The 16,332-nt window shown below is 38.2% G+C and overlaps 1 protein-coding gene across 2 annotated transcripts in view; it reads right to left on the bottom strand.

Annotated features, from left to right (window-relative positions):
• ENPP3 (ectonucleotide pyrophosphatase/phosphodiesterase 3) overlaps nt 1-16,332 on the bottom strand; it is an 84,518-nt gene that overhangs the window by 18,466 nt on the left and 49,720 nt on the right. For both annotated transcript variants that reach the window (XM_061130463.1, XM_061130461.1), the window contains exons 16-20: nt 11,091-11,157; nt 9,897-9,984; nt 7,922-8,100; nt 6,898-6,949; nt 4,917-5,071 (exon numbers count right to left, since the gene is read on the bottom strand). In XM_061130463.1, the coding sequence (XP_060986446.1) occupies nt 4,917-5,071; nt 6,898-6,949; nt 7,922-8,100; nt 9,897-9,984; nt 11,091-11,157 (541 nt within the window). The remainder of the gene's footprint in view (nt 1-4,916; nt 5,072-6,897; nt 6,950-7,921; nt 8,101-9,896; nt 9,985-11,090; nt 11,158-16,332) is intronic.

Here is a 16,332-nt window from a genome sequence, read left to right as displayed (position 1 = left end):
CAGTCTCATTGCCCCTGTGTATGTTGATTCAGATTAGAAGTATCCTTTCTTTGGGAAACAAACCAGCCTGAAAAGAAAATTAGATACAATTGAGAGTCTCCAACAAGATGTCTGGTTCTCCTAATTAATCTGTAAGGAAGCCTATCAGCGGGCAAGCCCCAGCCCGGTAGCTTAGTGTCTCAGCCTTAAATCATGAGCTGACAGCCAAGGACCATCAGATATATTCATTGGGGTTGGGAAGAGAAACCAAGAAGAAAAACAGACAATGCAGAGAGTAAAAGAAAGCTCTCCTCTTAGATAGATGAGTGTATACGTGGTATCATAAAGAAAGAGCAGAAAACGTTTTAAAAGGAAGGAGATAACAAGAAGAGCTCTTGGGATTTAAAAATGTGACAGCAGAAATAAAATTTTCGATAAGCTCTAGAAAATGAAATTGCAGCTATTTCTCAAAAAGTGATTTAAAAACAAGAGAGAAAAAAGGGAGAAGCATATAAAAACATTAGAAGTCTAATATCATATTAATTTTGAAGAAAACATATTTCTAAAACTCTAAAGCTATTCCATAATTATGCATATATTTAGAATCAAAACATCTTGAGATGCACATTTGAGATGAAGTCTCAAATATATGTCTTCCCTTCTTCCTTTCTTAGGAAGCTCCTCGGTGATATAGCCACCAAAACAAGGAGTCGATTAAGAAATATGAAGGTATTTGTATTAGATACAGTATATCCACTCTCACCATTTATTTCATACAGTGAAATAAATCTGTCACCTTCTGGTGATGGATAGTAGAATACTAAAAGCATTTGTTCATATTCTTTCAAAATCATATAATGAACAATTCTGAATGACCAGGTTTCTTTCCTTGGTAGAAAGCGGCACATTAAGATGTTGCAGGGACTTCCCTGGTGGTTCAATGGTTAGGATTTCACACTTCCATTGCAGGGGGCAGGGGTTCAATTTCTGGTCAGGGAAGTTCTGCAGGCCACTAGCGGCGGCCAAAAAAAAAGATGTTGCAAAGTGAGAGAACCAGGGAGCCTCACAGCTAACCCAGTAAACCATATAGACACCCAGAATACTGTGAGTTGATGTTTCATCCTGCCATCTTTTCTGAGTTCCTTAGAGTTTTTTTAAGTCATAGGATAGAAACTCAGGAGAACAATAAATAGAACTCAGACACTCAGATGAAATCTGAACTCTCTGGCTCTCAAAATTCTTCATGGGAAGTAGATGATGAATACAGACAGGAAAGTGAGATACTTTCATTTCTAGTCGGGCATGAAGACAAAGCAGAACTTGAAAAGGGATAAAATTAGTTTTATTGAAATTATAAACTCTCCTTATCTGTAGGCTGAACGTCAAAGCTAAAACATATTTATAGGAAGATGGAATAACTGCTCTCTTGCTTTATGGTAAGAATAACAATTATACACATTTTAAAATTATTTTTCTGGTCATGTTCTTTTTCTTTCTATAGGGAAAAATATTTATTACAGTTAAAAAAAAATCTTTTGCAATACATAACAATGTCCCTAGTTTTTAAAGACTCACAAAATATATTTGGGTCATAATTTATAATATCAGTGTTAACAAGCTTTAGAAACAAAAAAGACTGTAAAAATTCCATCATTGGAAATATATACATATGTATACACTTGTGTACATATATGTGTATATATATATATATCCCTCTCCCTATATATAGGCAGAGGGAGATATCTTTCAAAGTGTGCTAGATTTTCTTCTCTGAAAAAGCCCTTTGACTTCATATTCAATTTCTGAATTGTATATGCTAAGTAATAACTGTAATTCTTGCTATTATTATTTTAAATTTTCTACCTAGCAACAAAAAAACCCAAACACTTTACATCTTCCTGCTGAGGAAGCACAGAAGCAAAATCCTTATACAGTCTGATCAACTTTAACAGTTTTGAAGCAATTGCTCTAGGACCTTGATTTCAAATCACAACTACTTCCCCAAAACTCTTCTGAGATAATAACAACAACAATTAGAAACCCACCAAAGCCACAGAAAAACAAAAGCTCCATAAAACTTAAAGACACAAGCCAATTGGATCCACGCTCCAAGAAGTGCTTATTTAAAGTCTGATTTTTCAAACGCAGAGCTGATTTACAACATTTTTTATGTGAATCTCAAAACATCCTTGTATGTAATTTTCTTGAACCACAACATACTAACAGAGTAATTTCTGAATTAGAAAGCAGAAAATTGCTAGAATTCCATCCTGTCACATGGAGGGAGAAATACACAAGCAGTTCTGTGGGACCAGTGAAAGGACAGGAACTTTGGGTAACAAAGACGCTCATTTTAAAACAATAACAAAAAAAGAATTGTACTAAACTCCTAGTCTGAGCCCACTTAAAATCTCTCTGCCTCTGGTTTCCGCTAAAGCTCATATAAATTCAGGAATGCAAGACAGCAGAGGAAAGTATTAAAAACATAAACATTCCCCTTAACACCACATAATCCCTGGTACCTAGATTTTTCAAAAGAGAATTGACTAATATAACTGGCCATGAACATACTGCCCCTCTCAAAATTAAGAACAAAACAGAAATTATTTTAAGGAATGAATAGCTTCATATCTGTTTCATAGTGTGCTTCACAGTATGTTCACTCTATGAAAATCACAAATAACTGAACACTGTGCCTATTAAGAAATTGATGTCACCGTTAACCATACATATGAACTCAGGTAACTTTGTAAAATATTTGCCCACATTGGAAAACAACATGAGTGCTCTTCTACCACTGGCCACAATTAAACCATTGTCAGCAAGAGAGTTGGCTTTGAGAACACATAAAGCCTTAATTAGTTGTGGGAAAATATGCTTATTTTTCTCCAAAAATCTTGAATTGGAACAAGAAGAGTAAATAAACTGGATACCACCGATCACTTCCTTTCCATAAAAAGAGATGGAATATCTGTACCCTTAGCAAGAACAGTAATAAGTAGGGGTTTGTCATCAGAATCTTTGTATCTAAAATACCAATTTTCTCTACAAAAATATCTTCCTGATTATTTACCTTTCTGGTTGGGAGTCTGGTTGGGAGTACTGCTTTCTCTTTAGCTCTTTAAAAATAATGGTTGGGTTTAATTTATCCAGTGTATTCACTCAGTAAACATTTACAGGGCAGCTGTATGGTCCTGGGGAATGCCTTAAATAAAACCATTCCTGCCGTGAATGAGTGCTTCGGTTGATTTTGTGGCAGATTGATTTTTGCTTTTATTTGTTTTTCCTTAATTGTTAATGAGGTTCAATTGCTTGGTCCCTATCTTTTGTCCATTTATTAAGTAAGATGCTTGTAATTCTCTTGTTTATTGGCAGAAATTCACTGCCTGTTCTGGATCCTAATTACTATTCCGTATACTCATCACTTATTTCTTATGGTGGTGGTTTAGTCACTGAGTCAGGTCCAGCTGTTTGCAACCTCCATGGACTGTAGCCTGCCAGGCTCCTCTGTCCATGGGGTTTCCCAGGCAAGAATCTGGAGTGGGTTGCCATGTCCTTCTCCTGTATACCCATCAATTGTTTCTTATATGCAATGCAAATCCATCCATAACTTAGTTTTTTGCCACACATTAATGTAAATTAATCAGTTTCCTTTGAATTATTTTAGTTTTTGTTGTTGTTCTATGAACTAAGAAATCCTTCCTTATCCTAAGGCCATAGAGATATACACAAGAGAAAATATGGGTTTGCTGTTCACATCTGGGTCTATAATTTCACCAGTAATTTAATTTTATATATATATGGTGTCAAGTAAGGAGCTGAGATTTTCTTTTTCTTATGGAAGCCAATTGTCCCAGTGACGTTAATTGAAAAGGAGTTTGCCAAATAGTAAAAAAAGAAAAGAGGATTTAAACAATTGGATTCTCAACTTCAATCTGGAGAAACCCGACACCTATTATATACATATAAGTCTAGCCTGACTTCTTAGAGAGCTAAACCCTTAAGAAGAAAATTACCTCTTAACACATTATGTTTACTGTGCCTACCATGGTACACAACAGATAGTATTTTAAAGTAATCAAATAAATAACAAAAACTTTTATTAATAAATTACCATCACCTCTTAGGTGCACCCACCAGTACTTGGGAAATACCAAATGAAACGTGTGCCTCTGTACTTCCTGTTGCTTCTCTTCCAAATCTTTCCTCTGTCTGACATACCAGTTGGCCAACTGGCCTGTAAACACTCTACTTTCTTCAAGCAAAACACCAAGTATCCCTCTTTCGCACTCATGTAGCACCTGCAAGTACTTGTAAGTAAAACCTGGGACACGGTCTTACAAGCCACAGGCCCAGTGGGCTCCTTTTGGTATCTCTACTGAAAATCAAAATTCAGCATTTAAGATGTCAAAGAACTACAAATTGGGTCTACAAATCAGAACATCTTTGTTCTGATGTGGATGAAACTAGAGTCTGTCAAACACAGTAAAGTTAGAGAAAAACGAACATCCTATCTTCACACATATGTGGAATCTAGAAAGATGAAACTGATGAAGCTATTTGCAGGGCACGAGCAGAGAGAGACGCAGATGCAGAGAGCGGACGTGTGGACCCAGCAGGGGAGCAGAGGGCGGCCTGGATGGAGACGGCCGCTCGGACACGTGTGCACCAGCGTGCGGGAAGCAGGCAGCTGGGCGGAGGCTGCTGTCCAGAGCGGGGGGCTCAGCTCAGGAATCTGTGATGAACGAGAGGGTGCGATGGGGGGCTGGGGGGGTGGCAAAGAGAAGGAGGGGATTCTCTGCAGCAGAAACTAGCGCCGCGCTGGAAAGCAGTTATAGTCCAATTTAAAAAATAAATTAAAAAATAGTATCACTCTGAAAGAAAAACCAAACAAGCTACAATTTCCTTCCAGCTTCTGTGGATCAGTGGACACTTACGGGTTTAGGGACGGTGTATGAACTCCAAAGCGGCATTCTGAGAGTTTTGTCAAATCCACTGACATATTCCCTGTGATAAAGGAGACAGGGCTCCTTGTTCTTCTGTATCAGCCTGGGCCTCCCAAATGGCAAATTTAGTTTCTCTGTTGCTGTTACTAAAATAAAAAATAACATAAAATAAAAATGTGAAATTAGCAAATGTTTCTATTGCACAGCCTGGCTCTGAGCTCTTGGCTCAGACGGTGAAGAATTTGCCTGCAATGCAGGAAAGCCAGGTTCGATACCTGGGTCAGGAAGATGCCCAGGAGAAGGGAATGGCAACCCACTGCAGTATTGTTGCCTGGAGAATTCCATGAACAGAGGAGCCTGGCAGGCTGCAGTCCTTGCTGCTGCTGCTGCTGGTGCTAAGTCACCTCAGTCGTGTCCGACTCTGTGTGACCCCATAGATGGCAGCCCACCAGGCTCCCCCGTCCCTGGGATTCTCCAGGCAAGAACACTGGAGTGGGCTGCCATTTCCTTCTCCAATACATGAAAGTGAAAAGTGAAGGTGAAGTCATTCAGTCATGTCCGACTCTTCACGACCCCATGGACTGCAGCCCACCAGGCTCCTCCATCCATGGGATTTTCCAGGCAAGAGTACTGGACTGGGTTGCCATTGCCTTCTCTGCTACAGTCCATGGGGTCTACGCATAGTTACCACCCATCTCTGATGGATTACTATTTTCCAGGTACTCTGGTAACTCTTTTACATATTTAACCTCTTTGAGTCTAACAACAACCCTATGAGGTAGGTGTTACTATTCCATTCTACAACTTATGAAACTAAGGCTTAGATAAATTACTTAGGTAAACAGCTAGCAGTTCACAAGACATATTTGAAGAGATAAAACCTTAAAATTAAAAGCACATACTTATAACAAAGATTAACTACTTTACATATTGTCCTAGGAAAGAAATTGGAATTTTATTAAAAGTATATCCTAATGTATTTATTCATTTTTGTTTGCCATTATAATCTAGATTTCATCAAGTACTGATGGCTAAAAATCCTGCAAAGTACTTATGCTATGGAATAACAGTAGATTATAAGAATATCATCAAAATAGCCAACATATTTACGGAACATTTACTCTGTGAAAAGCACTATTCTAAGTACAGACATATGTTAACTCATTTAATCTTTATAACAGGTCTAAAAATAGGTATTTCCATTTTACAAATGACAAAACAGGCCTAGAGAGTTTAGTATAAGAATACTTAAAAGACAAAAGGTTGACAATAGTTAATAATACAGTATTGCACATTTGAAACTGACTGAGAACAACATTTAAAATCCTCATTACAAGAAAAAAATGATGACTATGTACGGGGACAGATGTTAAATAGACTTATTGTGATGGTCATTTCACAATAAACACAAATGTCAAATCATTATATTGTATACCTGAAACTAACATAATGTTACATATCAATTATACTGCAATTAAAATTTTTTAAGTAAAAAAAAAAGGGATAACAGGTAATAATTACATTACTTCAGACCAGACACTATTCTAAATTCTTACTACCCATCAGCTCTTTCAGTCTTTACAGTTCCATGAGATGAGTACTATTTTTATAGATGAGAAGTCTGAGATACAGACAGGTTAAGTCATTTGGCCCAGGTTACACAGCTGGCAAGCAGTGGACACAGGACTTAAACCCAGGCAATTTGCCTTTTCACATCTAAAAAAGTGAATAGAGGACTATAGGTGATGCACAGCCATTTCAAGGAGTTTGTCCCATCCTTGGAACCATTGCAACTACTGCATGCTTGTGATGCTGTGATTAGATCTCTGTTATTTTTCCCTCCTGTGTATTGACAATAAAATCTTCATGGTCAAAAGAGACTGGAAGCTTATTTCAGAGAAGCCCAAAGAGACAACATGGTGTTTTGTTAGGGCTAAACAACGAAGATTTAATACAGTTTCTATTGACTTACTTTCATCTTGGGTGAGATGTAGCATTTGATTCACGCGTTCAACATCAGAATTCTGCAAGATAATGTCGGAGATGGGGAAGAAGTGAATCAAAGAAACAACATGTTTTACAAGGTATCAAGATTATTTCTGTAGTAATCGCATAAATATTTTACTACTGAACAAAAAAGTCAAACTAACTTGAGTTTAAATTCCAGTTCTTTCACTAACTTAGAGATACGGAGATATTACTACTTGCAGGAATACATTTTTTGTGTGGGAGGTTGCAAAGAAAAAATTGATGACGCCGATCATTTTGACTAGGACTGGAATCAGCGACTAAGCTGGGATGACAACATCCTAGGGCTTCTTAAGTTTTAATATATGTGCCTGCAACTCCCTTGACGGTCTTGCTTCAACACAAATTTTGGTTCGGTGTATGCCTGAGCTCAGTAGGGCCTGAGATTCTGAATCTCCAGGCAGCTTGCAAATGATGCAGACGTTGATCCTAGGACCACACTTTGAACAGGAAGGGACCTTTCTTACACAGAACTTGTGTTTTCCAGTCAGAATGACCAAGCTTCTGTGACATTGGACAATTCACCTAACTTTTCAGAGTCCTCTTCATCTCTAAAGAGGGGAATAAAACACCTGCTTCATAACATTTATTATCATTACTTTAAATAGTGGTTCTACTGAGGTTATCTGGAGCAGTAGGAAACCCACACACTTACTCTGATCTTCAGTGTAGATTAGATTTTTTGCCTAAAGCTTAGATTTTTGTCCCTTTAAATCGTTTTTGGTTGGTAATTTATTTATGCCTTTATTTCTGTGATATAATGTTATTTTGAGGATTAGAGAAGGGAAAGTCTTCCATGTCCCCTGACTGTAAGAAGCAATTCTTACCTGAGGCAGCAACGGATTACTTAGCTTTACAACCACCCTTGGAACTTGGCAGCAAGTGTACCTTGACCTGGTTGTTAGCTACCCTAGTTATAGAGGAGCTTGCCCTTTACACTCTTATGGATCCATAAAGTTATTACTTACACTTTGTAGTCTGGGGCATGAACATGCTAGAGTATCTGTGGGCAATGGAGAAGTAAAGCCGCAAACAGAAAACTTTGACAATTCCTCTGCATGGGATGGTTCATAAAAAGGCACCTTCAGAAGATGGTTTAAACTGCCATGGGTACCATTGTTTGGTGCTGGTTGAATGTGTAGCAGATCTGTTTAAAAAACAAATTCAAAGGACTGTTAAATTAGAAGGCAGCAGCATCTATGCAGAAGATGATAGAAAGCAAACACCTGCTGCTTACTTCTTTAATAAATTCCGCTGTATATGCCATTTGGCTTACCTGCTTTCCCTTTGCTTCCCAGTTTACCTACCTAGTCTTTCTAGAAAATAGGAACAGTTGCTCTAAATGAGCCAAGGGAATATTCATGAACTGTTTCTGTTCCTCCAGAGAAAAGTATCTTTGCTTAAATGGTCACTTTATGCCTTAAGCATATCACGGTTTTCTAGCATAAAAAGCTCAGAGAAGGCAATGGCACCCCACTCCAGTGTTCTTGCCTGGAGAATCCCAGGGACGGGGGAGCCTGGTGGGCTGCCATCTATGGGGTCACACAGAGTCGGACACGACAGAAGCGACTTAGCAGCAGCAGCAGCATAAAAAGCCATCCTTTTAGTAAGAACAAGTCTGTGTGCTTAGTCGCTCAGTCGTGTCCGACTCTTTGCGACCCCGTGGACTGCAGCCCACCAGGCTCCTCTGTCCATGGGGTTCTCCAGGCAAGAATACTGGAGTGAGTTGACATTTCCTTCTCCAGGGGATCTTCCTGACCCAGGGATCGAACCCAGATCGAATCTGTATTGCAGGTGGATTATTTACCTTCTGAGCCACCCTTTCAGTAAAAACAAGTTTAAAGAAGTTAAATAATTTATAATATTACTTGTTGTATATTTACTTATAGGAAAATTCTCTAAGTACAGATACTAAGTACAGATAAACTGGTGAACTCTGCTTATTTAGAGAATTTCATAATTTTTCCTATAAAAACAGAACACACAAATCCTGCACCAACATACCCTTGTACGTGGCTCCTGCTGAGGCCCCCAAAGAGATCTCTCCTAGAACTGCCATCCTCTCTTGTTTCTTTTAAACCCTCCCTGAAAAGGGCTGGCAGCTCTGACCACAAACTCAGCCTTGGGAACCAAGAATTTAAGTTGTTAAGGCTTCAACACATTCTTTTTAAATGGATAGTCTCTGGTATCTAAGTCACATTCAATTACCACAAGCCAGTGGCAAGATTAAGAGTGACAATTGGGAGCAAATTTATGTCACAAATTCCTAAAGTGAAAGGTGAAATTGCCGCTGACTCATTGCCTTGCTAAGTGATGTGTGGCCTGAGGTAAGCATACCAGCAGGAAGGTGGGTTAGATCCCCCAAAACTCTAATTCTTTAAGGATTTTAACATTGAGTGCAATAAGTGTTGATCCAAACAGGACATTTTTTTTACCTCCTTTTATTCCAGAAGCTTTCTGTCTGTAATCAAAAGAAAATACTTCTGTTTTTAGGTGTGTTATTCTTGTTTTGAGAAGTTGGAAGTGTAATTTTAATTATCTAAGTTCTATTAAATTTTCATATAGTAACTAACAGAAAAGTTGTTCTCCCAAGGTCTGTGGTTGTTGTTTAGTCGCTAACTCGTGTCTGACTCTTGTGACCTCATGGACTGCAACCCGCCAGGCTCCTCTGTCCGTGGGTTTCTCCAGGCAAGAATGTCGGAGTGGGTTGCCATTCCTTCCTTCTCCACTCCCAAGGTCTAGTGTTTATCAGTACTTAAAAAGCCTCACACTTATAGCTGAATAATTCTGAATAATAAATATTCCTCCCTCGTCTTTTTCTACTTTCTGTCTTCTTAAGGCAGAGCATCTACTTCTAGGATATCAGCATATCACCAACTTCAAAATTCATATTTTTGAAACTCAATTCACATTTGATTGTTGAATTTATAATGATATGCTTACCACATAATAAGTTATAGACTTCAATATTTTCAAATGGTTCAACTTCGATCTTCTGTTTAAAACTGGGTCCATGTGCCAAAAAGATAGCCTAGGCATTAAAAGTCCCACTATTAAATGCCATGTAAACTCAAAAACAGACAAGAAACATGATTTAACAACTCTTCTATTCATATCTTATTCCTCTGTAAGGAATGCTTTCCATAATTTTTTTTTGCGGTATGTTTTTTTATTATTGAAGTATAGTTGCGTACAATATTATATAAGTTACAGGTGTACAATGGAGTAATCACAGTTTTTCAATATTCCATTTATAGTTATCATAAATATTGGCTGCTTTCCATGTTTGAAAATGGTTTTTTGCATCATTTCTACCTGTGATATTGTACTAAGTGAAATCAAGTATAATTTATACTGTGTTTACTTCTAAGTCCACCTACTTCCATAGCATCTCCTATCTCAACAGACCAGGAGAATACAAGGAATAGTGGACAATCAATGACAGCACAGTTCTACAATATCTGGACAATAGAAATTAGAAATTCATCACACAAGTCATATATTCTTTTTAAACTCCTTTCACATCATCATTCATATATATTACTACTACATGACAAAAAATGTTGAAATTTATAAGCATTGAATTTTTGTACAACTTATATTTGCTCACTGATTTCTCAAATACATCTCTCACTTAATTTTAGGATAAAGAGACCTAAACCTTTTTATTTATGTTTAGCTGATTTTATGTGTTAGTCACTCAGTCCTGTCCAAGTCTTTGTGACCCCATGGACTGTAGCCTGCCAGGGTCCTCTGTCCATGGGATTCTCCAGGCAAGAATATGGATTGGGTTGCCATTTCCTTTTCTAATTAAAGGTAACTTAATTATATTATGTCAAACAGATCTAATTGTTTTAGAATATAAATAACTAGAAGAACAGAAGCAAACATGGGTAAGCAATTATTTTCAGGTGACAGGATTACAAATATACACTTATGTATTTTCCCAAGAAAATCAGCAAAGCATATTGCTTTGTTATGCCAATTGTCTACATCCACCTGTTAGAATGAAAACTTCCTGAGGGCAGAGGTCTTTATCTGCGTTGTTCACAAATGTATTCAAGAGTCCTGAACATTGTCTGCCACAAAGTAGGTGCTCAATAAATATTTGTTTTAAAAAAGGCAATAAGTTGTTACCTCCATGCTCTTAAACTCGTTGTCATAACCATGGGTGCCTCCTCCACAGTTTGAATATGCTCTACTCCTATAAAAAAATAATATTATTACACTGTGATCAGTCTATTTGATATGAGACCTTATTGCAAACTGAGCTTTCTAGGTTTTGGTGTGGTTCTGCTTTTATATAAGTAAAATTTTCTGCCAACAATAGCATAAATATATTTATTTTCATGCTCAAATTCACAGCCACAGAGGAACAAAGAGAATGGTAGGAGAGAAGGAAGGAGAATTCCAGCATCTACAAATAGAATTCAAAAATGTTTGACTCTTAAACATTAAAAGAAAGATAAACAAAGTCACAAATTTTTAAAAATTTGTCTTCAGGCTTACCTGAATGTTTATACATCCATGTCTGTGTGATTAAGATTAATTTCATTAATATATTTCTTTAAGCATTTCAGTACTTTAAAAATATACCTTTGGAACTGGGGGAAAATATCAATTCCTATTTTATGGCAGGTATATCTAGGGAAATAATATGAAAATATGGATAGAGAAAACTCAGGGTAAGTTAATTATAACATTTGAGCAGGAAAAGCCAGTATATTCTTTGAATTCAGAGTTTATTTTTAACTTTTGGGATTTTCTTCCATAGGTGGTTGTTCTATTACTGGAAAGACTTTTAAAAGTCAATTCATTTGTATTTTGCCTACATTTTCACATTTTAATCTTTGAATTGAGCAATATTAGCAATTTTATATGCAGTTTTTATACTTGAAAATAAAATAGTGATAAATGAACCTAAATTATTTAAAACAGTAAAGGATGAGATGGATGGCATCGCCGATTTAACGGACATGAACTTGGGTAAACTCTGGGAGATAGCGAGGGACAGGGAGGCCTGGCCAGCTGCAGTCCATGGGGTTGCAAAGAGACACGACTTAGCGACTGAACAACAACAGTTTTATACTGGTTCGAATTAGGTGTGCATGCTGAGTTGCTTTAGTCATGCTTTAGACTCTGCGACCCTATGGACTGTAGCCTGCCAGGCTCCTCTTTCCTGCAGGCAAGAATACTAGAGTGGGTTGCTGTGCCCTCCTCGGGGGGGGGGGGGGGGGTCTTCCTGACCCAGGGATCGAACCCCGGTCTCATTATGTATCCTTCACTGGCAGGTGGGCTCTTTACCACTGGTGCCACCTGCGAAGCCCTCAAAGTAGGCCCCCAAGGGAAAATGCCGACCGACTATATCCAAATCTGGGCCTTAAAAGACTTTTCTCATTTGCTTCGCCCCGCCCCATGGGCAAATACACACACACACTCACACACACACACCCACACACGCAGTGTTTTGGTTATTTACATTGTAGCCTTAAGAACAGGCTTTAATTTAGTGTCATAAAAAAACTCAACTTTTAAAAAATTCATAACTGATTCTCACTCATCTTAAATAAAAAATAAAAATAAATCAGAAAATAAAAAATAAATCTCAACAGTGACCAGGTCACACTCAACTCTACCCAAATGAGAGAAGAAAGGAGAAACTAAATACTACCCAGAATGGAGAGAGCAAGAGAAGTCCTATTTAAAATCAGGCTTAAGTTCATTACTGTAAGGTGCCAGCTCATGTCATCTTAATTCCAAAAAAATTGTTGGTAGAAGGTAAAATTTGTTCTAAAAAATATTTTTATCCTTATTGAATAGATGTTTGGTTTTCCTAAGATTATTGGAGCTATTTGATTGAGGTGAATTGAGTTTTAAATTCTGTGTGGCAAGTTAGAGTATTCATTAAAGAAAGAAAGAAAAGGTCTTTTGAACCAAGTCATTGATAAAATTTTCTAAAATTGATCCTTTATTCATTTTTCTGTTTTCAGAAAAAAAAAAATCTAGTTTTTGTTTGTTCATTTTTATATTTCCAACTCCTAACCCAACACCATTAGAAAACTTTAGTATTACAAAACTGCATTTGGAAGCAAAAGACAAAAACATTGTTTGAAAAAATCTATTTTCTATGGTTTTCCAAATGAAAACTTTAGAAATTTGTTCTCCTAATTACTCATGTTCAAGTGTTCCAAACACTAATTTGACTCTGGAAGTTACATATGGAAAAATGGAAGCTGGCACTTGGAAAAGACGAGATGATTTTATCTTTCAAAATTTAGCTCAACTTCCAAGTACTATCTAAAATCTCTTGGAGCAAACTCTCTTTTATCTTCTCTGTGTCTAATTAATAAAGTCAAAATCAAGGCCCCATTCCTCTGCCACAGCTGGATAATGACAAAGATGGATGGTGAGCAAGACCTCTCCTGATACCCAGTTAGTCACCAAGTCCTATATTTCTCTGCCACATCTGTCACTTTCCCCTCACTTTCCTTTTCTGCTCTCACTGTTCTGTGCTATGATGGATCTGACCTGAACTGGTGATCCTGACTCTGAACTTCAGAGTCTTCCATATAACACACACAAACACCCCCCCCCACCAAATGTATTTAATGCTATATATCCCTGCTGGAAATGGAAACACGTGTTTTAATGAGTACAAATGTGAGACAGAATAAAAAGAGCCAGTAACATCCTGGAAAATCTAAGTCATAATTTCACCACATACTTGCCCAATAGTATGCTGACTGACTAGTTCTACCATCCGCCATGGCTTCACAGCTTCCCTTGGGGCTGTCATCACGCTAAAAAAATGGGTTATGACCTCCGGTGGCTCAGCATCTGCCTGCAATGCGAGAGACTTTGGTAGGGTCTCTGGGTCAGGAAGATCCCCTGGAGAAGGGAACGGCTACCCACTCCAGTGCTCTTGCCTGGAGAATTGCATGGACCCAGGAGCCCTGTGGGCTACCGTCCATGGGGCAGCAGAGTTAGACACGACTGAGCTACCGACACTTTCACTTCCACTTTTCTAACTGGCCTCCCTGCTACTCACGTGACCATCTTCCTCCATAGGGCAGCTGGAGGGAGCTCTCTGAAATGCAAATCCCAGTCTTTTCACCTTGAGCCACCTTCTATCTCCGAGTGGTCTCCTACTTTCTTCACAAGTCACATTCCTGAGTCCTGACAGATAAGGCCCTTTGTGCAGAGGTCAGCGTCACTCACTAGATGCTCTAGCAATATGGATCTACTTCCAACTGATGGAGTCGGTCCTTCTGCCTGGAAACCTGACACTATCTACCTTCCTTTGCCCCAGAGCTCCTACTGGCTTAAAAAAAGAAAGAAAGTACTCCACTGCTCTGAGCAGAGCCATCAGAGAAAGAAGCACCTCTGAGAAGTCACAAGCTGTCAGTGCTCAAGGCTTGGCAAGCAGACGAGTGCCTTCCAGCCAGGAGACGGGGTCCTTCTCCTCCTGTAAACACAGCCTGTCAAGCCTTGTTGAGCTGAGCAAGGGTTAGATTTCCTCTCTCACTCTGGGCTGAGTGTCTCTGTACAATGCTCAGATTGACAACTGCCTGGGCAGACCTGCTTATGTCACAGCATTTAGCCTAAGCCATCCTGAGCATCACAACCCAGAGCAGAAGTCACGCCCTCCAGGAAGCGTTCTCTGACATTCTCTGGCGTTTGCACCCGCAGTGTGAAATCACTCTTTTTGTTTCCTTGTGCCTTGTCTTTATCCCATTGCAACAATTGCTACACCTGATTATAACTGTTGCCACCCTTCCTCCCTGGGTGACTATCCTTAGGGGGAACTGTGTCTATCTCCACTGTGAGCAAGGTACCTGGACTTACAGATGATTTGTCAGTTTCCATTCATAAAATAAAAAGCTGTTATTCATGTTATCTAAAAGGGAACTTTAACATTACATCAACTAGTTTCAAATAACTGGGTTTCCCCAAATTAGTAAAATCTAACACATTTTTAAAAAGGGCAAAATAAGGAGGAGACGGAGGAAAATAGATTACATTAAATAAGCAAATTTGCTGTAATTTTCAAAAATGGAATATAATCTACTTATCAAATATTGAACATTATAACTAAAGATGACATATTTTAACTTAGAAAACAGCCTGAGCTTCATGTGTTAAGAGCTGGAGGTAGCATAACTCTAAGATCTTATCAGGTGAGACTTCCCTGTTGCTCTGGTTAGGGCTGTGGTCAACAATTCCTCTGATGTAAGTTAGTTTACTTTGAGTTCACATAGCAAGAGAATAGTAAAACCAGGTTCATGATGTATTGCAGATGAGAAAATGAAGCCTTGAAATAGCAACATGTCCAAGGTCTCACAACTTGAACTCTGGGGCTGTTGCTCTGTTCACATCTCACTGCTTGCTAGTAAATATACAAAGCTGACAATTTGCGACTGAGTAATATCTCTCCTTCCAGAGCCCACAGTCCATGCTGTCAAACCCATGGGCACTTTTTTGTGTTGTACCATTGGTCTTCTAATTCATAGCCTTATACCATTTGATCTCATATCCTTAATATTTGGAGAACTCACATTTATATATTACAAACCCACACTACTAAAAACTTATAATCTAAAAGAAATAAAGCTTAATCATGTTCATGTATTTTAATCTCTTTTTTTGGAGAATGCTGTCCTAAGCCACAGGACAGCCCTCTGAGCCCAAGGGGCTCAAACTGCAAGAAGAAAGGCTAGTGCCATCTAGTGGCCCTATGTTAAACTGCACTCTCTCTGGCCGAGTGGTGCTCTGCTTGGCTTTCCTGTTACCTCAGAGGATAGACTCTAGTGCATCCTCAGTTCCTCATTCTGTACACATTTATATTAGAGCCCAACTTCTCTTCCTTCATCTCCTCTTCCTTTATTAATCATATCTTTCAGCTACTGTGCCTTTATTTTCCTCTGTATTATGTAACATACAAATAAGATAGGCCAGAAAACATGGGCCAGAACCTGATTCCACTTACATATATGAAAAAATACTGTAATAAAATACAAAAAATAGGGAATGTGAGATAGGGAATGTAAAAGAGAATGTAAACTACCAGATAGGGTGTATTTATTTGTGTACTGGCTTATTATCAGACTTCTCCACTTGACAAAGAGGGCAGGAATTATTTCTGTATCCCAAAAGCCTAGAACAAGGTTTGGTACACATAGAGAAAGCACAAATAAAATTTTGCTGAATCAATTAATTAATTGGTTATTTGGAGATGGAATTATGGTTTATATTTTCTGAAAACAGACATATTTTGCAGATGCTCAATGATCAATGTGAATCACAGTTGTAACTAGAAAAAAAAAAGTTGTAACTAATTGGTTAGCTTGGCCTTACAGACATAAGCATGCTCTTTCAGAGA

Source organism: Dama dama, chromosome 26 (genome assembly GCF_033118175.1).
Source record: "Dama dama isolate Ldn47 chromosome 26, ASM3311817v1, whole genome shotgun sequence".
NCBI lineage: Eukaryota > Metazoa > Chordata > Mammalia > Artiodactyla > Cervidae > Dama > Dama dama.
Note: the sequence above shows the minus strand (reverse complement) of the source record. Positions and strands in the feature narration are given on the sequence as shown.